At 39.2% G+C, this 23,980-nt stretch overlaps 1 protein-coding gene across 1 annotated transcript in view; it reads right to left on the reverse strand.

Annotated features, from left to right (window-relative positions):
* Positions 1 to 1,441: 1,441 nt before the first annotated feature.
* The window catches only part of BMPR1B (bone morphogenetic protein receptor type 1B), a 105,625-nt gene continuing 83,086 nt past the window's right edge, over positions 1,442 to 23,980 (reverse strand). The window contains exons 3-11 of the mRNA XM_065404550.1: positions 22,189 to 22,291; positions 20,244 to 20,346; positions 12,753 to 12,849; positions 11,796 to 11,934; positions 5,858 to 6,050; positions 4,629 to 4,926; positions 2,787 to 2,962; positions 1,887 to 2,017; positions 1,442 to 1,567 (exon numbers count right to left, since the gene is read on the reverse strand). Of these exons, the coding sequence (XP_065260622.1) occupies positions 1,442 to 1,567; positions 1,887 to 2,017; positions 2,787 to 2,962; positions 4,629 to 4,926; positions 5,858 to 6,050; positions 11,796 to 11,934; positions 12,753 to 12,849; positions 20,244 to 20,346; positions 22,189 to 22,291 (1,366 nt within the window). The remainder of the gene's footprint in view (positions 1,568 to 1,886; positions 2,018 to 2,786; positions 2,963 to 4,628; positions 4,927 to 5,857; positions 6,051 to 11,795; positions 11,935 to 12,752; positions 12,850 to 20,243; positions 20,347 to 22,188; positions 22,292 to 23,980) is intronic.

Genomic DNA, 23,980 nt, shown 5'->3' on the forward strand with positions numbered 1-23,980 from the left:
AGGTAAGAAATGTACCTTTTACTAGAGTGTTTATCTTTGTTTGCTATACTTTGAACCTAAATTACCCTGTAAAGCTATTTTCCATACTGATTTTACAGAGATGATTTTTACCTTTTTCTTTAATTAAAAGCCTTCTTTTAAAGAACCTGATTGATTTGCTCCTTGTTTTAAGGTCCAAGGGGGTTTGGATCTGTATTCACCAGGGAATTGGTGAAAAGTTTCCCAGGGTAGGGAATGGTGGCAGCAGACCAGAACTAAGCTGGTAGTACAACTTTAGATATAATCCCTGAGATTTATATCCCCTTAGAAAGAAACAATGTTTACACCTGGGATACCTGTTGTAGGGTATTGTGTCATTCCATTCCAAAACTTAAAACCTAGTGATGGACTGTGTTTATCCAACCTGTATGCATGTAACATTTATTTATTGACCCAAGTCACAGCACAAGAGCTTGGGGGGGGGAGGGGGGGAAGTGGACAATTGACAGCCTACCACAACAACAGGAGAAACACCTGAGGTACAAAGAATGAGAAGGATCAGACATATTATCAACTGATAGTACATAGGACTAGTTAAAGTCTGTGTCACTCAGCTGAGATCAGCATTTTTCTGTTCAAATTCCCAGGTTACCTTTGGGGGAAATCATTTTGGAATGCTTGCTTGAAGGGAGATAGAACCATTTATTTGGGGAATGTTAAAAGTTAAAACAACCATACACAGTTTGAACAAATACAACATAACCATTTGTTCCCTAGTTCTTAGAATTACAGTATTTACAGGTTTCATAAGGCACTGGTTCCCAAAAAGGTAGTGTCTGAAAAATCTTTACATTGTCAACCTATGCATGTTAATAAATAAATATGTTTCATTTACATTTATTTAGTGCTTTAATCATCCATAACATTTTACAAACCTGAACATCTTGACCTCCCAACTTTTTTTTTACCTCAGAGAAGCTGTTTGTTTGTGCTATTCTTTCTTCCCACTTTGGAAAACAAATGTGTTGTTTTCCGGACTTAGCATCACCACAAATCTGAAACTAAAGTTGAGTGAGAAACTATGTAGTGGTTTCTCTGGTAAATGAAAGTGAATGGCTGTTTGGAGTGCAAATCCTTTTATAAATGAAAAACTGTCACTTTAAAGCAGTATCTTTTAAACAATATTAAACAAAAAAGCTTTCACAGAAAGCCACATACATAAGAATCTTGAACCAGTTACTGAAATGGTATTTTCCCATGCAAACAAGCCTTGTCTGATGGTGTGTGTCAAAGGCTGCTCTCCTCAAAAGATGTTAAATCAAATCTACAGTTGCTCTGAAGGATGACTGTGTTCAGGATACATATTAGTGAAGGCTTCTCTTCATGTCCTCTGACCACAAGGGAAAGTAAGTCATTTTTTTTATGGGTTTTTGCAAAATGCAAAAAGTTGTCTTTTATTGAATCAAAGTTTAATGTCCTGTGACTCTGACATTTTGGCAAGTGTTTTCTTTACTCGCAGGGCTGTGAGACGAGAAGCAGGGTTGTGAGCCCAACACTCTGTCATGAGTTTTCCCATTTGTCTTAGGCACTGTGGAAAGAAAATATAATAAAGGATCACCTCTCCAAGCTACATGGGTAGAAGGGTGATAGCTCTTTATTTAAGCTGAAATAGGGGCTGCTGTCCCTCTATACTCAAACCGCTACACTAATAGCATTAGCGTCATGGATTGGTCTACTCGCTTCCATGCTGCAGTCTGAATGCACGCATTCTGGTAGGCAGTAAAAAAATCTTTCTAAAAAGATTTCAGGCCAGAGAATCAGAGCACCTACTTCAGTGATAACTATGTTTGAAAATCCCACCTATCTATTGTGGATGAAAAGGCAGATAATTTTAAAGGACTTCTTACCTCGTCACTGCTCCATCTATTGGGGAATGAGGGACGGAGCTTCTTGATGCATACGATCTCCCGCATGTCCTCGTAGGAGGGGTCAGTGGGCACAAGATCATGGTATGGAAGCTGGTATTCTTCAACTATTCCTGAAAGAAACATGTTCCAGATGCATCATAACTGCAGGATAAAAATCCCAGGGGACTAAGGATGTCTGGACTATATCAACTACACCCTTTTGGACTCCACCTTTCTGTGGCTCAACTATATGAGATTCAGAAGATAAAAAGTAATGAATCCCTTCACTTAGAAAAGGGGAATATATGTAGGAGTAGCTGGCAAATATTGATTTTTTTGTATGCCCTTGACAAAATGTAGCAATGTGCCATTTCCTTTAGATAAAGAATAAGAATAGTTGTTTATATTATTATTAGTATGCTATAACTACAGAGATCAATTGACCCACAACATAAGTGCAGCTCCTCTTCTAGGGTGAAAATAAACCAGACATGTCCAGTGAATAGAGCGTTGAGATCTATAAGTGGAAAGTGCAATGTAAAAACTAACCTGATTATTTTAGATGGTAAAGCAAAAAAGAACATCATCTAATGAAACAGCAGAGGGAATGCAAAAAGGGAAGATACGGATATATGACTTCACATGGCATCCAACTGTAATATTGGGGCCTCGTTCTGTACTTGGATGGCAGAACACCCAAGCAAAATCACCCCATTTTCTTTCTGCTCAAACCGCAGAGATGTTTACCACTCTGAGGCTATGTCAGACCCTGCCAAATCGACCGCTGGTGGATTGATCTCAAGGAAGCAGAAATTAATAGGCTCAGGACTACCAATGTGTTTACCCAGGTTAGTTTATTGCAACAAAATCTACTACCCAGAAAGAAAGGATGGAACTTACCTCCTGACACACATCTCCTTGCTACCTCCCAAAGGATGAGTCCAAAACTGTACATATCGGCCATGATATATGACTGGAAGTGATTCCTATTCAAGCTTTCATCCAGCACCTCAGGAGGCATATAGCGCTTTGTTCCTACCCGGGTGTTTGGTGGTATGTCCACCTCATTTGTATCACTAAAAGGCGGAAGGAGGAAAGGAAAGGAAAGGAAAGAAGAAAAAAAAAAAATCAAACATACAAAAAAGTAGCTTGAAAAAAAAAAATCACCTCTGAAAACCCAACTGGATGTGGAGAAAAAACAAATTCAAACAAGGTCAAAAATAATGCATAATCTTAATGGAACCTGTGAACAGCCACCCTGCTTAAAAGGCTTACTTGCCTGCGGCTATATTAAGCATTCAAATGCAGAACCACAACAGAGATAAGACTCAAGGGGGATGCTGGTAACATTTGTGAGATTTCGTTTAGCATTAGACTTAACGCTAATGCAGGTGATAATCAAATCTTCATTAAATATTGTTTTCTTAACATACTGCACTACCTAATGCTTTAGTCTTACCAATTAATGGAGAAGACTAAAAAACTGGGACAATAACATTTAACTCTCCGCCAAGCCGGACCTGTGAGGAAGAAAGACTAACCATTTCTTGTGCATTATTCCTGATCTCTCCTAGCCTTTCCTCGCCTAGGATGTAAAACACTTACAGCTGTATTAACTTTAATAGTTTTCAGTTCTAGATATGGCATAATTTGTGGATTATTTAAAAAGGTCAGTTGCCTCCCCTTCACCCCTTGACACCTAACTGGTTTATATCCACTAAGAATGATAAAATCTGATAGAAGAACTGTATGAATTTCCACCCACGATTCTGAAAATAACAAACCAGCAGATCCTCTACGAGATGTGTCATTGGTCACTTACACGGTCATTAATGCATATGCATGTTGGGATACTTCTTTACTTCCTGAAGAAAATATGACATAAATCCAGGGATCTGAATTGTAAAGAAACTGAGCACAACAAAAAGGCAAGCAGCTGTACAGAAGTCACTGCCTCTCTCACTGGAGAACATTGTTCCTATGAGTTGCACAAGTAACACTGATACAATTCCAAGTTATTGTTTTCTAGGCACTTAGCAACATCATGATTCCTTTTTCTCCTAGTGGTGGTGAACAGAAGGCTGCCTTTATCTGTACTCTAAATTATTTTAATTTAAAATCTTGTATGGAATTAAAAAAAACAACACTTAAGGGAAGCCACATTTTCCAACGTGGTCTCTTACATTGCAACCTGCAATTCATACCCTCACTTTTGCACTGAAAAAGAAAAATCACAGAATTGCTAACATTCATTCCTGCTAGAACACAAACTCTTTTAAAACGAACCAAACAGCTCCCATACAGCAATGACTCTTAGTTACATGTGCAGATTATTTCATTTATTCTGTATGTGCTGTCAGTCAGTTATTCAGATGTTGGATCACACATATGATCACAACTTTAACCCCAACCCCGGTCTCTGATCTCTCATTTCAGCATGCAGTAATATTGATCAGTTGTCTATTAAGTACAACTTACTGAAAATTGCATTTGTGTGCAAATACTACTAGAACTACTATTTAAATACAAAACAGCTATTTATAAACATGCAATATATAATATACTCTGCCCCTAGTATAGTATAAGGGTGTATCATATATATTACACACCACAAACAATGATACAAAAAGAATCATGGTATCTCTCTGATCCCTTTCAATAAAAAACACCCATTGCTGACATTAACAAGCCTGGCGTCAGGAAAGAATTCACACACAAAGAAATGCACCTAATTTTACTCACCTAATAAATTTAACTGCCAAGCCCAGGTCTGCTATACAGCAGGTTCCATTCTTTTTCACTAGAATGTTCTTACTTTTCAGATCACGGTGGGCAATAGCTGGTTTGCCTTGAGTACTGAAGATCTCAGTGTGCAAGTGGCACAAACCACTAACAGAGGAGTAGGCCAGTTTTAGCATGGCTTTTGAATCTAAGGTAGTGGATTTCAGATAATCATACAGGGAGCCATTCTCATGGTAGTCTGTGATAAGATACAGTTGGGTCCAAGACCCTGTACCTTTAATGTCCGCAGCAATGAACCCTATGGGGGGGGAAAAATATTATCAGATTAATATTTTTCGGAGCTTTTGAACACCATACACGACTCTAAATGTTCTTTCAGCTACTTGTGTGTTTTAGCTACAAGTTCAGCTTCTTTATCCTATCTATATTGTATTCACTTATTAAGGATATGAACCGTGCCTGCATCAGCACATACTAAAAATGTGGATTATACTGCATGAAAAAAGTATGCAACAATTACTCTGAGTGGTTATATGGCTATATTAAGAACAGCTCATGCTAAAGTTTATCAATGCTTTCTGTCTAATCCCCAGATTAAGGGTTAAATTGTGATCAAGAGGGGAGGGAACGTCACAAAAAAACCCACCCCGCTCTGTGCAAAGGACAGGTACAAAAGCAGCTCAGCTCAGCTAAGCAAGGTCTGCTCAGTTCTTGGTCGCTCTAGGAACATAATTGTCTGCGGAAGGATCACACAAACACCCAGCAGCCACACCTCCTGACGGCTCTTCCTAGCATAGTGTGGCCTCACATCACCCCCTACAGAGAGCTCTGTACAAAGTGCATAACTGAGTTTTAAACAAATACCCTCAGAATGCCTTCGGTGTCTCTTATTTTTCAGTTCTATGTGGTGTCATTTTTTAAATGTCAATTCAGTGGCCTGGAGTTTGCTTTCTAAAAAAAACCCCAGACACAGGTGGGAAAAACAGGTGTATGGTTGTTGGGGATTACAGCCTCCCAAATCCAGTTACTCTCTATCTGCAGGGAGACCCTTAAAATGATTTGCTTTTTGACATCGGCCCCATGGAGAGAAGCGTTTTGTGGTTAACTGCAAAGCATGGCAGGTAACAAAATGCATGAAGAAAAGGACATCAGCAAATACGAAGTTATTAGTAAGAATAACTAAGAAACTTAAAACGATATCATCTCTATCTTTTATTTCACTCACTTACCCAAAATGTTTTCATGCCTCATCAGGACAGTCTGATAGATTTCTGTCTCTCTGAACCAGCTGGCCTCCTCAGTGGTGAAGAACACTTTTACAGCTACCTTTTCTCCACGCCACTTTCCCATCCAAACTTCTCCATAGCGACCTTTACCTATCTGTTTCACCATCTGAATCTGCTTTGCTATAGTCCTTTGGACCTGTTAAATCCCAAGAAATGCAGTTTAAATATACCCCACAACGTAGGTGTTTCATCTCTCTTTGTCTATGTCCTCTCATGCTAAAACATAGGAACCCTTGCACAAAGCTGGAATGCACGGGCCTCGCACAGACTTGGGGGAGATGGAATCTCCCGCTGCTTCCCAGAGAATGGAGTACTAGCGCAGACACTCTTGTAGTCTGGCCACTCCTAGGAGCACACATGACTTTATGCCAGTGGATCAGCATAGGCACAGATATACCTGACAGTTTCAAACGTAGGAGCTTAAAGTCAGGAGCCTAAATCCATATTTAGGCACCTAAATAACCAACAGAGCTGACCAAAAAACCCAAATTAGCATTCCAGGAAACGTTGATGCTAAATGAAATGTTCTGGAAAAAATCAAATTGGAAACGTTGAAATGCAGCATTTTGATATTCCCAAACTGAAACGAAATATTTCGGTCCAACGTTATTCTGTAGCTATCTAAGATGCCATTGTGCCTCGTGCTCCTGTTTTCCTCTAGGGGCCTGGCTCCCTCTTCCACGATGCAACAGGGGGCTCCCATGATGAGTAGGCCAGAGGGGAGACCCCGGTGCATCATGGAAGATACAGTCCAACCAGGGAGTCTAACCCTCAGGAAAATTGAAAAATTTCAGCAAAATCAACATTTCCCAAAGGAAACCACATTTACTTTTGAAAAAACAGGGACAGAAAATTCCCAACCAGCTCTAGGAACGACCTTGATTTTCCAAAATGCTGTGTGCCCAGCAGCTCTCATTGACTTTAACAGGAGACAATAGATGCTCAGCACCTTTAAGAATCAAGGCTGGGATTTTCAGAAGTGCCTGAAGGAGTTCATCCCCCAACACCTAGTGAAGTTTACTAAGTCTCTTTCAAAAATCCTACCCCCATTTTTATTTATGAGCCCATCTGTGGATTTGGGAGCCTAATTCTGGCCTCCTATTTGTGAAAATGTCAGCCACAAGTTTTTAGTTATAAAGTGCAGGAGTTAGGAGGCCTGGGTGGCTACACATGTATCATTATTATTCATAAATAGTTATTTTCCCCTAAACATTAATTTTAGGAGCACAGCTTAAAATCTGTGTTTGTGCACTGACATCGGTTTCGTCAAGTAGCTTCGCTCTGAATAAAAGCTAGATTCAAAGCACCAGAAGTTTAGTGCAGCCAACAGCATTGCAGAGTAATCTCTGATGGGGATGACAGATCAGACACAGAGTTAAGGAAGACTGACCGCTCATACACTAAACAACTAAACCTGTTATGACTAAAAAATCTACCTTGGGCAAATACAGACTAACTTACCCTCTCGGGAATGAGACATGTCTGGAGGCTATATGTTCCTAACAATTCACAGGGTAAAAGTTGTGATCCAACCTACAAATGCATGGATGTTCATAGCTGAGGAGCTAATCAACCTCTATTTCCCAGTCACAAGATAGTACAATAGAATATTGAAATAGCAACCGCTTGTGCCTCAGTATTACCTGTTCAATCCTGACCTGAAATGTTCTTGTTTTTGTAGGATATTTTAAAACAAAAAATTTTAATTGAGTCCAATGCAGTTGCATCTTCCTATATCAGGCATTAATTAGACCTTGGTCATTAGTTATAGTTTTCTAAATATTTAAATATTTAAGTCTAGATTTTTGCCTTCACCCACATAAAACTCTCATGAAATTCAATGCACTCAAATAGCAGTGTTATCTGAACGCTTAATGAGTTACATTAATTCAATGTCCTCCCAAAACATTCTGATGAACAAGGCTGCTAAAAATAAATATTCAAAACTGGATTTCAAAAACATTTGCTACTCTTTCGTTTTCCCTGAAACTGACCGGAATTCAGTGGAAGTGGTCATATTCCTTATGGTCCCAGCAGGTGGCCCATTTGATAATGCAGAACAGGACTGAAACTGTTCAGCTCCAGTCTGAATGCATGTGAAAACAGGGGCATTCTAAACCTTCAGGTAAGGTCTGTTTTTGTTTATGTTAAACTATTATGTTTAAACTATTTTTAAATTGCCTAAAATGGAAAAAATAACCTAACCTATGTAACAAAAACTCTGCAAGTTTCTTCTCTGATTTGCATACAAATGGAAGCTGATTTTTTACAGCCTTAGTATGTATTATCACATCATCAGATGGTGGCTTCAGTGCAGTTATTTTGACTTACGCCAGTGCAAGCCAAGAACAGAAATTGAGCTTAAGTTGTTTTTAAACTGATTTATTCTCCTTTATACTTTGAAGTAATGATTGAACAGTTCTATTACACTGGAATTTTTCTTTAACATTTTGTAATGTAATGTTAGCATGGTTGCTTTCCAATTTGCCTACTTTAAAGAATGCATCCTGAAAAATAATGGAATTACATCAAATAACTTAATTTGTGTAAATATATGTAATGGCATCATAAAGCACATGCAATTACAATATTTAATGATGAAAAGTTCCTTATTAAATTATATTAAGAAAATGAAAATCACATTTCTGTTATGAGTTTTCAAAAGGCAGAATACTACATGGAAGACCTTAATTGGTTTCTTCCTGCTAGAGCTGGTCAAACTATTTATTGTGTTCAATTTATTTTATTTCATGCATTTAGTTCTTTTACTGTTCATAAATGGCTTGTGATGTTTAAAAATATGTTTGTTATTCTAAATTGTTTGACAAACAGATTTTACAAACATTTTTGTGTTATGGATTGATTGTAAACTGTTCACAGCGAACAATCCATTAATTTTTCAATATTTGTATTTTTCTACACAAACATTGACATTGGTCAGCTAAGGAAATAGGGCATTTTGCTTCTTTTCTCTGACAGGATGAGCTAAACATTTACAAACTACTTCCACTGTTGCTTGAATAGAATTTTGTTTTGTCACAAAAGGGGTTTTGCTTCTTGAATGGAAATATCTCGGCTAAAGGCACAAAACTTGCTGTCTGTAAAATTCATACAAAGTTTTGGTCACACGAATGTTTGTGACCAGAGCTGTGATGTATTCAATCAAAAACCAACACGTATTTATAAATGTAATTATAAAAAATGTACGAGCAAGTTGAATCGAATGTCCTATGTCTAATGTGGCAAACTGCACACTACCTTCTTATACCTTGAAAATGGCTTGGTTCTGTGCTTTTGGCCTTGGTTTTGCAGCTGCGTGGAGGCCCACTGAGGTAAATGGAGCCTGGATGCAGAGATTTGCCTGTGCAACCCAGCTTGCAGTGTAGGAACCGTTATTTACAAGTTTTTAAAACGCTTCAGCAGAGCTTAGAAGTTGAATGGCAACATTCAACCTGCAGCAAACTTTTATCCTAGAGATACAATCATCTAAAAAAACGACCCAACAGCCCACAGTGGTTTATACTCAACATTTACACTACCTTAAATATATGGGCATGACTAAGAGCCACCATATAATTATGAATAATACAAATACATTTGAGAGAGAAAATGAACAAGGTTGAATGTCAGAGTAACGACACTATCCTGGTTAAGGTTTCGCTTTGTTGTAACCTTGTATCCAATATAATAAGCGAGCTACAAAAGAAAGACAATATTGTTTATCATAAGCTGGCATTTTACAAGTTCTAAAAAAAGTATGGTTTGCTTTCTCTGAAACAACTTTAAATGTTTTATATTGGAAATAAATAATAAAGAAGCTGGAAATAAACACTTTTAAAATGAAGGGTAGTGGTTTTCACCACACATTATTGTACATATTTGTTACAGGCATGGCATCCCCTCTTGGACAATAAGTATCAATCCATGCACTTCTAAGCTGCGTATTGCTGTGGTAACTACCTGACAAACACAGCAAACTTATATTATTATATTCACCATAGCAAAAGCTTTAAGGCTGCAATGCAGCTTCCATCATGAACCTGTTTTCACGGTCTTATAATTTTCTTAGAAAATCACTGTTTGAGGAAAATCTGTTTATGACTTTTTAGTTAGGCAAAGGGGCAGGAGGAAGGGAGGAATATTTCCTGATTTATAAAAGAAATTAAGACTCGGTCTAGTGACTACAAAGCCACCAGGTATGGCAGAACACAGTTGGGACAGAAAAGAGTACAAATGTCTCCTTTACTGAAGTACAGGTAGGGCTACAGGCAGGGCGAACAGAGCCCCAGCAGCTGAATTCTATGCTCTCTCAGCAGCAGATCCTGCAGTCTGCTGAAGAGAGTGGGGCTCATGCTGCCAGTGGGATCATAGGACCTGGACAGTTTGATGGAGCTGTGGTTCACCCACCCTGCCTATGCCCAGTTTAAAAAAAAATACTTAGGGAGGTAGGTAAAAATACATTTGGAAAAACCATATTGCGCCAACCAGCTTTACTGGTTCTTTCCTTTTCTCCTTTTATTTCTGTCATTAAAAGCCTTAGGAAACTAAGTACAAAAATCTATATTAAGGCTGTGTTAAGGCTATGGAGTATACGGTAATATTCTGTCCCCCGATTCGAAATGCAGCAGCCCATCTGCTTAACAATCTGGGTTGCTGTGAACACGTTTACCCCAGTACTCTGCTCTCTGCACTGGATCCCCAATGAATACAGAATCCAATTTACAGTCTCTGTCCTGTTTTCCTACTCCCTCCATGGAAATGCCCTTGGCTACCTGAGAGATTGCCCCTCTCATGCAATGGCCATGATCTCCCTTGACAGCTATGTTTCACTAGAACATCGAAACTGCTGGTCAATACGGGGAGGTTTGTGAGAGAGGCAGACAGGGCTGGATCTACACATTGGTGCTCACGCCCATATCTAGTAAGAATAACTACGGACGTCACCACTTTTGGAATCAATTGCAAAGCTCATTCTTCTGCTTATCTGTCCCTCAATGGCCATGTTGACATTTGGAAAACTGGCTGTTTCTCAAAACATATTTAGCTAACGTATTTTAATGAATATGATTTTAAACAGGACTTTGCAGCTACTAGGTACAGGACCGATGTATAACTTCTCAGCTATGCATTTGGAAAATGACAAGGAAAAGGAAAATTAAAAGGTAGTATTTAAAATAAGTATCTTGAGTCTTCTGCAATGCCATGATGTACAGGAGGTCCAAGGTTGTTAGGTTATCAGAAAACTAAAACACAGATGAATGGAAAAGCCATGAGCTTTACTCTGAAATATAAACCTTCTAGCTGAAACTGAGCCTTCTTTAGTACATAGGTTCTTGGGTCTCAGTCACAGTTACATTTGAGACAACTTATAAATGTTATACTCCATTCAACTGACATACCTTCAACCTACGACACTGTTGTAGCGCAAAATACAGTGATTCTACTCTTAGCTTTTTAATGCTAAGTGAAGCCAAGGTGTAAAAGGATTCTATTTAACCATCCTGTCTCTAAAAATGATGTAACAGTGTTTGAAATGTAACTGTGTGTTTTATAAAAAGCACCATCTCCAAGATCGTAGGCCGGATTCTGATCTCATTTACACTGGTGTAAATCCAGATAAATCCCATTGAAGTCTATGGGGTTAATCTGGATTTACGTTGGTGTACCTGAGATCAGATTCAGATCCCGGTACATGAAATAAAGAGCTCTGATTCTTAAGTATTTATTCTCCAACTGATATCCTTGTCATTTCTGCAGACACTGAGAACCTAATTCTTCCTTCACATACTAACATAATTCCTATTAAATCCCCTTGAATTTTTATGCTGGTGTCTTTGCCTTATAGAGTTATGTGTGAATCTAAATTACATTCCTTTCTTACCAGCAGAGGGAGCCCAGACCCACTTCCTGAGCTCTGAGACTGTTCAATCAAGTCTTTCAGGGATTCCCCTGGAGGAATGTAAGTCTCATCCTGTTCAAGTCCAATGCTGTAACGAGGTCTGGTTTCTTGCCTTTTATGCCTACGATTTTAGTGATAATTAAATTAGTTGACAGTACAATGAGGAACGGATGCTATGTAGAAAACACTACTCACATTTAATATTTAGTCATGCATAAGTTCCCAGCAATTACTCAGTACGTGCTAGACTCATCAACGACTATTTTTCTGATCTATTTGCAACATTAGAACGCTTTAGGTCTATGAAAGGGGCTGACTATCATCCTGCTGGGGAATCCAGCATAATTTTGCATAGCCAAGTACCAACTTTAAACCCCTAATTCAGAGAATAGTCCTAAAAACAGATGCAGCAAATACCTCACCTTTTTGTTATGAATGTTGTGGGTCTTTTATGACCAAAGAAAGGCATTTTTATGAATTTGCCTATGTTTTCTGAATCGATCTCCTTCTTTGGGTATAGTTTGTGAATTTGTGTGCAACCTTGTGTGCACTGTGTTAATAGGCTTATGAGCTTTACTTTATTTACTATAGTGTCTTTACACCATTGTTTTCTTTCATTTTCACTGTATACTACTTTGTGTTATTTCCCACTGGAAAGCTTTTTAGGACATACTTTCTATGAAGGATGCAGGACATACTTTCTATGAAGGATGCTATATAAAAGACCAACTATATTATAGGGCATTATATTTTGATGCCTTTGTGATTTTAACATTAGCAAAATATTCAATTTTTCCCTATAATAAAAACAAAGTTTTTTTAATTGTTCCCCAATTCCCTCCTGTTAATTTTTTAATTTTACAGTTCATAAGCCATGGGGGAAAAAGTGATGTTGGGAAGAATTGTGAAGCAGACAAAGTTTAAATACTTCCGACTTACCTGAAGTAACAGAATATGATGATAAGTACCAGGAGTATACTGCAAACGGTCACTGAGATCAGCAAGGCCTTATGGTGAATGTTTCCTTCAACAAAATCTGGTTTAAAGATAAAAAAAAACTTTGTACAATGGCTGTATTTTTGTCTTAGAAGTCAACACTACTCTCTCACACCTGAAATGTCTTTCACATTAGGTTGGGTGTAAAATACATTCTGCCTTCCTGGATTTAGTTTCACATGTAAAAAGACATACAAGAATTTATAAATATATTAAGCAACAGAATTGTTCCCTTTCTTTTCTACTGAAACATGGTGTAATGTATCACTTGATTTCAGAGCCATTTTACGTGCTCCTTCTTTAGCCCTCATCGAACAGGGCAAACGTAGCACATGGAACAGCAATCGAGGGCCTGACTGATCCTGCAGCCTTTACTCAGACAAAGCTCTCACTGGTAACACTGGCGCTTTTGACTGAGTTTGCAAGGGAGTATTTAGCCCTTCATGAACAATCCACTAACCCCCACCGCCTCAAACCTGGGATTTATAGGCCTGTATCTTACATCTCTTGTCAGCTAGGACACAGACTAGTTTGGTGCCTCTTTATTTTAATTAACTTTTATTAATTTCAGAAAACTAGGAGAGTCTTAACAAAAGCAATTAATATACCCAACTGTATCTATCCTAGCAGAGAAGACATACAAGGGATGTCTAATCCCTGCTAGGGCATAGAGCTAAAGTCCTTAGAGTTATATTTACATCAATTTAAGGATCTCTCTCTCTCTCACACAGCACTCTAGCAGCAAAAATTATTTGTTTTTTATTCTTGCACTTGTGGAAAAATGTGTCATTGCACATTACCAAGCAACATGTAAGAATTGTGATTATATAAAAATAACTGAAGAGTTTGGATTAATCCTTGCACGCTATACCCATTTTCTTCTCTAAAATTTAGCTGTCATCTCCACATTTGTAGCCTCATTCCAAACACACGTGTTGGACCGTCATGCATATTCTCATGCTGAAAACTGAAGAAATCCTGCACCATCTTCTTTTAAAACTACAGAGTCTCAAAATTGTGATACATTAGCACACTCCCCACCCCCAGCCTGGTGTTCACTCTTATGCAGATAAAGATGAGGTTTTCTGAAGCCCTCACCATCTGATTGTCTTGCATCTTCCACACAAATGCTGAACACACAGTAAACTGTGAGAATTCTATCCTTATTGACTCATCCTGGAATAACACTATTATGTTTCAGATTTACTAGGGTAATGAGACAAGGAGGATCCTAGGGGAATCTTGGCTTACTGTCATGCACTTTTATTTTAAAGATCCAGTTCCCTCTCCCATCTTTGCTTCCAACTATTTCCTTCCCTCCCCTTCCCATCATGAACAGAGATTACCTACCATTATCTGCCTTGTGAACACATTGGTCATGTTTTAACCTGACATTACCTGCTCCTGGAGCATTAACAATGTAAACATTCAAGCCATGGCCATCGCCTTTGAAAGGAGACACTGACACAGGGCCTATCAGGAAAAAACTAGAGTGCATCATTCTCATCGGAGCAGCAGATTTCTACCTGGACTGTCACTCTAAGTGTGCCGGGAGCTGAAACTGAGAACCCACGGGGGAGTCCAGTTCTCTCTGTGAAAGAGGTGACAGTTTAGGGGGCCAAGATTCTATTTCATGGTTTATTAGCAGTCTATGTCTGCCAGTCATTTCCCTCTAAAATGTGTGGTTTGTAACAGTTTAAGATGTCACTGCCTATTAGCCCAGGAGAGGCTAAACACAGTATGCAGACTATAGGGGGAGAATTCTTCATACTCTGGAGAATACGGAAATACGTTTGCAGCAAGGGGTTTCTGGTTTCACAGAACATGTTACAATAAAAACGGGGCTGGCCGTTTTTGTGCTTCTTTAGCACAACGAGTGTTGAGGGCCACACATACAGGGCTCAGTTCTGATCTTGCTTACACCAGAGTAAACCAAGAAGTGACTCTATTCAGGTAAATGGAGTTACACCCATCAGAAACTGTAATGAGCTCACAATTAAACTCCCTCTTCTTTAATATTATAAATGGATTATGAGTGTGTATAAAACTGTATACAAATAAAATGGAATAAAGAACACTGAAGATGATTCTGCAAAGAAGAGTGGCTAGATTTCTATACACTGTGGCCAACATTTCCAAACTGGGGTACCCAAAGTCGGGCACCTAAAATCCCTATTTAGGCACTTGCATAACAGTGCTGAGCATCCTCAACTTTTACAGAAGTTAAAAGGAGCTGCAAGTGCTCTGCAACTCTTAAAATAAGGCCCTTTATAAGGGGCCCAACTTTAGAAAGCCACACTTGAAAATTCTGATTTTCATTTTTTCTGTGATCAAAGGCATTTGTGTGGGAAGAAAAAAAATCCCAGAAAGCACTTAAAGATAAAAGGGAATCTAGGTGTGAAAGACAAGTTCTGCATTTTAGCCTACAAAATTGAGGGAGTCTAAACTAGTTACAGTGATGAAAGTTATTACCTTGGATCAGAAGGTTGTTTCTAAAACAATATTACACACGGCTTTATTAAAGATGCACCAAGCACACAGTAGGCATGAAATTGGCCCCAAGACTAAAGGAAGGCAAAACATCTTTCTGGAGTCCTTTATGTTTACCAACATGTTATGCAAGGCAATAATGCTGGAGAATGAGTGAGTTACCTGCCCAGAATTCAGACATGTTTTCAAATTACTCTGGAGGGATTTAGCTTGTTTGTTCATTTGGGGGTTTTGGAAACCAGTCAACATATGTTCATCAAAATGTAAAGAAAAAATGCTCAGAATTCTTTATTTTTAAATGTCAGAGAATAATCATCAATGGCTCTCTGTCAAACTGGGAAGACATATCTAGCGATGTCCCACAGGGGTCAATCCTGGGTCTCATACTATTCAATATTTTCATTAATGAATTGGATAATGAAGTGGGGAGTACACTTATAACATTTGTGGATGACAACAAGCTGGGATGGGATGCAAGCACTTTGGAGGGCACAATTAGAATTCAAAACAACCCTGACATATTGGAGATTTGTTCTGGGGAAAAAAAAAATCAATAAAGACAAGTGCAAAGTACTTCACTGAGAAAGGAAAGATCAAATGCACAACTGCAAAATGGGGAATAACTGGCTATGTGGTAGTATTGCTAAAAAGGATCTGGGGTTACTGTGGATCAGAAATTAAATACGAGTCAATAATGTGATGCAGTTGTGAAAAAGCCTAATGTCATTTTGGGGTGTATATAAGACGTGGGAGGTAACTGTCCCGCTCTACTCGGCACTGGGGAGGCCGCAGCTGGAGTACTGTGTCCAGTTCTGGGTGCCACACTTAAGGAAAGATGCGGACAAATTGCAAAGAGTCCAGAGGAGAGCAACAAGAATGATAAAAGGTTTAGAAAACCTGACCTAGGAGTAAAGGTTAAAAAAACTGGGCATATTTAATCTTGAAAAAAAGAAGACTAAGGAGAGACCTGATAACAGTCTTCAAATACGTTAAGGGCTCTTAAAAGGAGGATGGTGATCATTGTTCTCTGTGTCCACTGAAAGTGGGACAAGAAGTGATGAGCTTAATCTGCAGCAAGGGAGATTTAGGTTAGATATTAGGAAAACATTTCTAACTATAAGGGTAGCGAAGCTCTGAAACTGCCTTCCAAGGCAGGATGTGGAATCCCCCTCACTGAAGGTTTTTAAGAACAGGTTGGACAAACACCTGTCAAGGATGATCTAGGGTTACTTGGTCCTGCCTGAGCACAGGAGGCATCTCACGAGGTCCCTTCCAGCCCTATATTTCTATGATAATTGTATCATATTTAGGCTGGTGAAAAGTGCCAGACTGACTTCCCCTGGACACTGAAGTCCTCCCTTTGTCCACAGAACAGGTGCTGCATACAAAGCAGCCATGCAAACTTCTCCGTCTGCCTCAGTGCAAACCTGGTGGGGCTATTTCCTGGGGATGGCAGAGAGGCAGGTGGTTCAGTCTTCAAACTTATTCAATGCCTGGCCTCTCAGCTGCGATTGAAAAGGGTGCCAATTTGCACTAATTTTTGTGATATGGGAACTGGACTTAGACCCAGTGCTTCCTAACGTTATGTAAGTTATCAACTGCAGCCAAACCAAGTTGTGAGGTTATGAAAGTAAGCAGGATTTTATTATTTTTTTAGAAGACCGCAGTGAGTTATTATGTGAGGGATATGTAATAAACAAGCAATACATTACTGAAGCTCTTCTATATACGCTGGCTGAAGGGGAGTTTTAGCCATTGTCCAATGCCCAGCATGCAAGGAGTATACTTTATAAGAAAATACACAGTGATGTTATTTCTAGACACCACACAGGGGTGTCATGGTTGTCTTCAGTACAGGGAGGGAGAGATGATAACAGAAGAAACAAGTTAAGAAACAGTTTCTCTAGAAAATATCTTCAGTAAGACTCAAGAGCCTTTCAGACAGTTCTAGTGCTTCCCTCCAGCCCCATCTCACTTTGTCATGTACGGCACTCTGCTGAAACGTGTATTTAAAACTCAGCAAAATGGGTTTTGGGTGGAGTCAGCATATCAAATGCACAGAAGATTCTCCTGCTTCCCCAGTTTCTTCCAGTTCACAGTATTCATATTATCTGGGTAAAAACTGCAGTGAAATCTGAGGCTTGGAGACTTGTGTGCACACATCAGACCCCATCATCATTCCTCCAATCATTCCCGTGCCCATTCATCACTAGCTCTACAGGCAGGGAGCCAGACATGGTGGCACCACCACTTCTGCTTATAAAGGCTTTAAATCAGTAAAGACATATTTGTTCTCATCTGCTTTCAGTCTGCACTTTCATTGGGATTTCCAGTAATATTTTTAATGTTTAAAAGAGAGGTGTCCTTTCAGACATGATTATTATTCTCATTTCCTTAATAAGGCGGCTGCAAGACTAGCAAGGGGACTCCATGTTATCTCCAGGGTATTTTTATTCTACTAGTACTGCAGGATGCACCAGAACACTGTCCAGAAATGGATTTAGCTGCTGTTGTGTTTTTCCTTCCTGCTTGACACAAAGATAGTTCTCTGGCTTGATTTTAATTCTTCTGTCTGATATTTTCATATATCTGCTGCTTCATTCTGTTCATGGTTAAAGAGTGAGTCCCTTCCAGGAAATGCTAGGTATGGAGAAACACTTTCAGAACACAAATTGCACGCATCTGTAGATGATAATTCTGTGCATGGGTTAATTTCTAGCTAGCAACCTTTGACCTACAGCTGAAGGACCTCCCCAGACCCCGGTTTCCCTTGAGATATGACTTTGGTCAAAAGTTCCTGATCAGGAGCTAACTTTTTTGTATGTTTTAAAATACCAAACAACATACATTTTTGCATCAACTCCAGTGGAGTTTTTGTTTCAACAAGTCCATTTTTAATTTTAGTTATTTATTTTAACATCACTGTTTATGTTAAATCCTGATAATTCTGAGAGTCACTGCACCACATTTAAAAACAATCCAAGTCAGGAAGAATGGCTATTAACACAGAACTCGTCAACCGTTATATATTAGCTGCATGTACTTGGATATGGCTAGTGGGAGAATTCACAGTCTAAATTGCTGCCCTTTTGGTGAGTGTTCAGATTGTGATAGAGCAGTGGCAAACTACCCTGGCTTCTGGCACCAAGGATCACAGCTGACCATACAGCTTTCAAAAAGGGGCTGACTTTGGTGCTGTTTCACAGCTACAGACCATAGAGCCACATTATCTGAAGCAGGCTCTAAAATTACAGTCACAATTTGCTATCTAGCTACTAGTGTTGGAGGAATTATGTTAAATGAACATACTGCCATTTGTTTCTCAAATAGCAAATTAAACAACTAGTTTTGCCGTATTCAAGCAGCTCAAAAGCTATTCATCTAATAATGTATTCAAAAATATTCTCTCTGCTCTTTGGTGTTTATTCATCTTAGCTATCTGTCACCTTAGTACTTCAGTGTCCTCTGCCCCCGCCAAAAAAAAAAGAAGAAAATTTGGCATTAGCAAAAGAGTTTGAGTTTTTGCATAAACAGTAGATAGATATCTGACTATGCTAACTACCTGATTTTTACATTTCCATCCAGTTTAGGCTGGAAAGGCAAATGTAATATAAAACCAAGGAAAGAGACAAGTTAGATCAAGGTTGCCCCATTTTGAATCTGCAGGGTTTAATTCAACCAGCGTGTGGGGGGAAAATCATGGACTTGATTTTCCAAAATCAAATTATATTATTCATATACTATACAAACATACAAATGTACTTACTTGGGGGATTTTCTCTCTGTCCAAGTAACTTTTTTTCTCTTAATAAAGACCAACAAAATTACACAGAGCTCTTATGTTGGGAGTCAGAATTTTAGGAGGTTTCAGTGATTTCATGGCTCACCAGTCAATGCTGAATTATTTTACATATTGCATTCTATGGGCCCAATCCTGTAGCCCTGCTGTGCAGAATCTCAATTAAGTAAGCCCTTATATAGGTAAGGACTGCAGGAATAGTCCTTTCTATATGCATGTGTGGGGGTGTGTGTGTGGGTAAGTAAGTAAGTAATAAGAATATATCTATGTGTTTAGACTGAGATTTACTGTTCAACGCTACGGTCCAAATTTTGTTCTCAGCTTTAAACGGGCAACACCAAAAAAATTGGAAACTCTGTCTCCTAGGACCAAATTTAATGCTGACCACACAAGTCCTGCACAGCAGCTATGCCAATGTCTATACATGTTGTACTTACCCAGGTACTGCTGTATTTTAAAAATAAAAATATTATATAACTTCCAACCAAACCTGGAAATGCATTTGTGCAGAGTGTTACTCTATTGTTTGTTCTATACCTCTGAAACACAGAGTTCATGGTAACGCCTAGACCTTATTCTCTGAGGGCCAGATTATCAGCGGCTATAAATCGTCATTAGTTCCACTGGCTTCAATGGAACTACGCTGATTTATAGCAGCTGAGGATCTGGTCCCAAGTGTCGTTCTGAAACTGTTACGGAGCTACAAACTACAATCTTTTGCAACGACAGAGGGCACTCATTATTGTTATTTTATATTTGTATGGCATGAGCACCTAGAGGCCTCAATAAGTCAACCCCACCCCCCACCCCGTGCTAAGCACTGTACAAACAAAGTAAGAGATAATCCCTGCCCCAGCCTAACCTAGACTGTGAGCTCTTTGGAGCAGGCACTGTTATTTTACTACACACAGCACCTCGTGCAATGGGTCTCTGATCCTTGACTGATGCCTGTAGGCATGATGGGAATACAAATAGAGGTAAATACCAGCAACAACCAAGTAGATACTGTTTCCGTATATTACCAGAACAGCTACAGGATACAAAAAAAAAATGTTTTTCCATGCAGCTCATCTAATTCTCTTTTCTTTTCTAGGAAAAATACATGCATCTACTGATTTAAGGCTAGATTTTCTTCCTCCTCTTACCTCTATTTTTCAGTGGTGGCAGCGTAGGGTGAAGGTTTTCATTACAGAAATCTTCGTCTGTGCAGCATGCAATAGTTCTTCTGTGATGTATTATGGGTGTATCCTGCAACAGAGAAATTCACAGAGAACTGTGTGAGCAACTTTGTTCTTTTCAACAGACACTGTTGTTTGGGCGCTGGAGAAGGAGACAGACCTGACATGGTAAACAGCATCACAACCAGTGAAGGATTTCAAATATGACTGCAATAAGGATTTGGGCCACCCTAATAAAGCCATTTAAACATTAAAGAACAAATTCATCCCTTGTGAAATTCCACTGAAATCATTACAATTATACAAAGATGTATTTGGCCGTAACAGCATACGGGAGAGCTGTGAGAGAATGTGTGCGTTAGTGTTACATTATTCAAGCATTCCATTTGAATTTTGGGGCAGACAGATTTCACGTTTATGTACAATGAGACTGAGGGCCTGATCCTCTGTCCCACTTTCCAGAGCAAAGCAGACAGAATTTTGCCCCAAGGCCAAGATTTCCAGAAACAGATGCCTAACGTCAGGCCAGAATTCAACAGAGACTTTAGGATGATCAGCATTTTGGAAAATCTGGCTACTTATTTAGTAAGCACTCAGAAGCCTCATTTTAGACTCCTATTTTTGAAAATCTTGGCTTTAGCGCATGATTCCCTTCATGTAGGGGAATACTCAGACGGCTTAAAGCCAATGTAATCAACTCCGTCATCTATTCCCCACAGTGAAAAAGATTTGTGAAGGGTATGAAGAGGGAGCAGGAGGGGACAGAACACAGTGCACTATACTTTGGAGATATTTACTGGAATAATGGCTCCTGTGAGTTTATTACAAGCAGGTGAAAATAAGAGCAACCCTTAGTCTGCTCTAACTTGAACCAATAGCTGGTTTGGCCCCTGGACAGGCCCAGATTTGGGTGTGGGAGCAGAAAGATTACTTAGGGTACATCTACACTGCAAACAAACAAACAAATGTGTCAGCCAGTCTCAGAGCCCGGGTCAACTGACTTGGGCTCACACTACAGGACTAAAAATAGCAACGTAGATGTTCCTGCTTGGGCTGAAGCCTGGGCTCTGAAATCCAGCAAGGGGTAGAGTATCAATGCCTGGACTCCAGCCCGAGCAGGAGTGTCTACACTGCTATTTTTACCCTGTACCCTTATTCAACACCCTGTAGCAAGAGCCCAAGTCAGTTGACCCAGGCTCTGAGAATCGCTGCCATGGTTGTGGTCTTCTGTTGTTTTATTTTGCAGTGTAGATGTACTCAGAGTTATCTTCATTCCACCTGCTGTCCTCCCTGCACCGTCATGCTGAGCTTTGCACAGAACAGCTGGGGATTTAACCCCGAGTGATTTCTCTGTGTTAAACATGCAAGCACAAAAGAGAATTGCTGTGTAGGGTGAGACGTTGATTGCAGTACATGAAATGGAAACACATTTCTCTCCCTGGATCTATACTGCCTTCATAGAGGTGGATCCCCAAATTTACTGGCTGAATGACTGTCTACACATACAGGACTCACATTACACATCAGTGATATGTAACAACTTCTAGTGTGAAAACAGCAACTTTTTTACGGCACACTACTACGCAGCACACAGCAGTTTAGGAAAGGAAGTAAAGAATGTCTTACCTAATTCAAGCTGCCGGGGGAATTTAGAGAATCAGAATGTAATTACCCGAGTGGTAGTTTCACCAGGAAAGCAGGGGCTAATATTAGTTAACTAGCAACATCGTGTGCTTGAAGAAGTAGCAAGAGTTTTGGGGAGTAGATGCTATTTCCTCAGCATTCAGTGCAGAGGGCACATCTCCCACATGACCAAAATTCAAAGCAGCAGATGTATGCATTTACTACACTGCAGCTGAATGAAAACTATCACGATAGCCAGACCAAACCTCGATCATAACTCTTTTCTTACCCGGCATTGGAAGTCTGAGCCTTCTAAGCCTAGGCATCCTGAAGCAATTGTACGTCCTCCAGATTCATCTTCTTCTACCATGGTGAAACAGTAGCCATCAGTCCTGAAGATTGGAAAGAGCGAAGCAGAATTAGTTTTTAAAATGAGAGATTTGCTATTAGATATGCTGTGCCCCACAAACATACAGTTGATAAATCAACACACTTTGAACAGCAATGTAACAAAATGCAGATGACTAAACTATTATCACATATGTAAAATCTTATTTATTTACGCAGTGTTATTTCAACATACAAAACAAACAAATGCTTTTCCCAGGCTCTTGGCACCCACATATAGTTAAAATTAAATCCAACAAAGACAGACAGCAATCACAAACCGATAACTTTTCTTCAAACAAAAGAAGCCAGTCCACAAGCTGACATTTTCACACAAAACCCTAACCCCCATAATTAAAAATCTTCACCCAAGGCCCATCCCCTCTGCACAAATGTCTATCCCAGTGTTTCTCAACCCATGGCCTGCAGGCCGCTTGCGGCCCAATCAGCACACAGCTGCGACCCATGTGATATCCTCAGGGCCATAGAGGTAGTATAATATATTGTGTGAATATGGCCAACATAACACATAGAGAGCTGCATATCTGGCCCACAGTGGTAAATAGGTTGAGAACCACTGGTCTATCCTAATAGATGGGTCTCCAATGATGCAAAGCCTATCTTAGTAAAAGCATCAGTGCTAAAGCAGGTCCACTTGTGCATGCACACACTGTACAGAGATTTGCTCTGTGGTGCAGACCTGAAGAGGCCAGCGTCATTGAGATAATGACCGTGAAACACTATTAAGAGTGATTTGTGGTCCTTACTTTAACCATATTACAAACTGCAACACTCTGTTGCAGATGAGTTCTTGAGTTATCATCAACATCCTTCATAACTGTTTACTTGGGTTATAAGCCTAAAGTGATCCATAATACTTCAGTTTACAAGAACATGTACAACAGAGGACAAGTATACTAACAGACGGCTAGATGGTGCTGGTGATAAATGTCCTTCCCTAATGAAGGTCAAATACATGAATGTTATCAGGGAAACAAAAAGAGTGCCTGCATCTGACTGAAAACCTTCGCTGATAATTTCTCATCACTTTCTGGGGACTCACTACCGATCAAAATGAATGAAAACTGTCTTGATCGTAAGAAATAAAACGAATAATAAAAAAGAAATAGCCCCTTATCCTCAAACAATCAAGTCATATAGCAATAAAATGTTTTATTAACCTCTTATTTTCTTTCTAATATTTATGTTTATTAGATACTTTCACAACAAAAGAACAAATGAAGAAGGACAATAAAAGGGAAACAGATAAAAGAAGAAACTAAATGGATTTACAAGGCTTAAATAAAGCAGAATTTCAGATAAATTATTTTACTTTTACTTCAAAGAAAGGAAAACCTAACAAAACAAACAAATAAAACCACTAATGACAATAAAGAAGTTGTAGGAAAAGGGGAACATTCCGTTACACACTGAACGCATAAATACAATTTGGAAATATTAGCTGTGGCACAGAAGGACGCCGGATAGGAAAACATCAAACATTTGCTGTGGCACGTTTTTAAATTAACTATGTGAAATCTAGTCAGAGCAAGCTTGTTTCACAGTTACTTTCAATAACAAGACAAGTTACTAACTTCTGGATCTGAAAAGTAACCAGTTGCACACTACAGATTACTTTCTCATAGAAGCGCACAATTTACTTTTATACTACTTAGATATTGTGCATGAGAGTA

The sequence above is a fragment of the Emys orbicularis genome, chromosome 5 (genome assembly GCF_028017835.1).
Source record: "Emys orbicularis isolate rEmyOrb1 chromosome 5, rEmyOrb1.hap1, whole genome shotgun sequence".
NCBI lineage: Eukaryota > Metazoa > Chordata > Testudines > Emydidae > Emys > Emys orbicularis.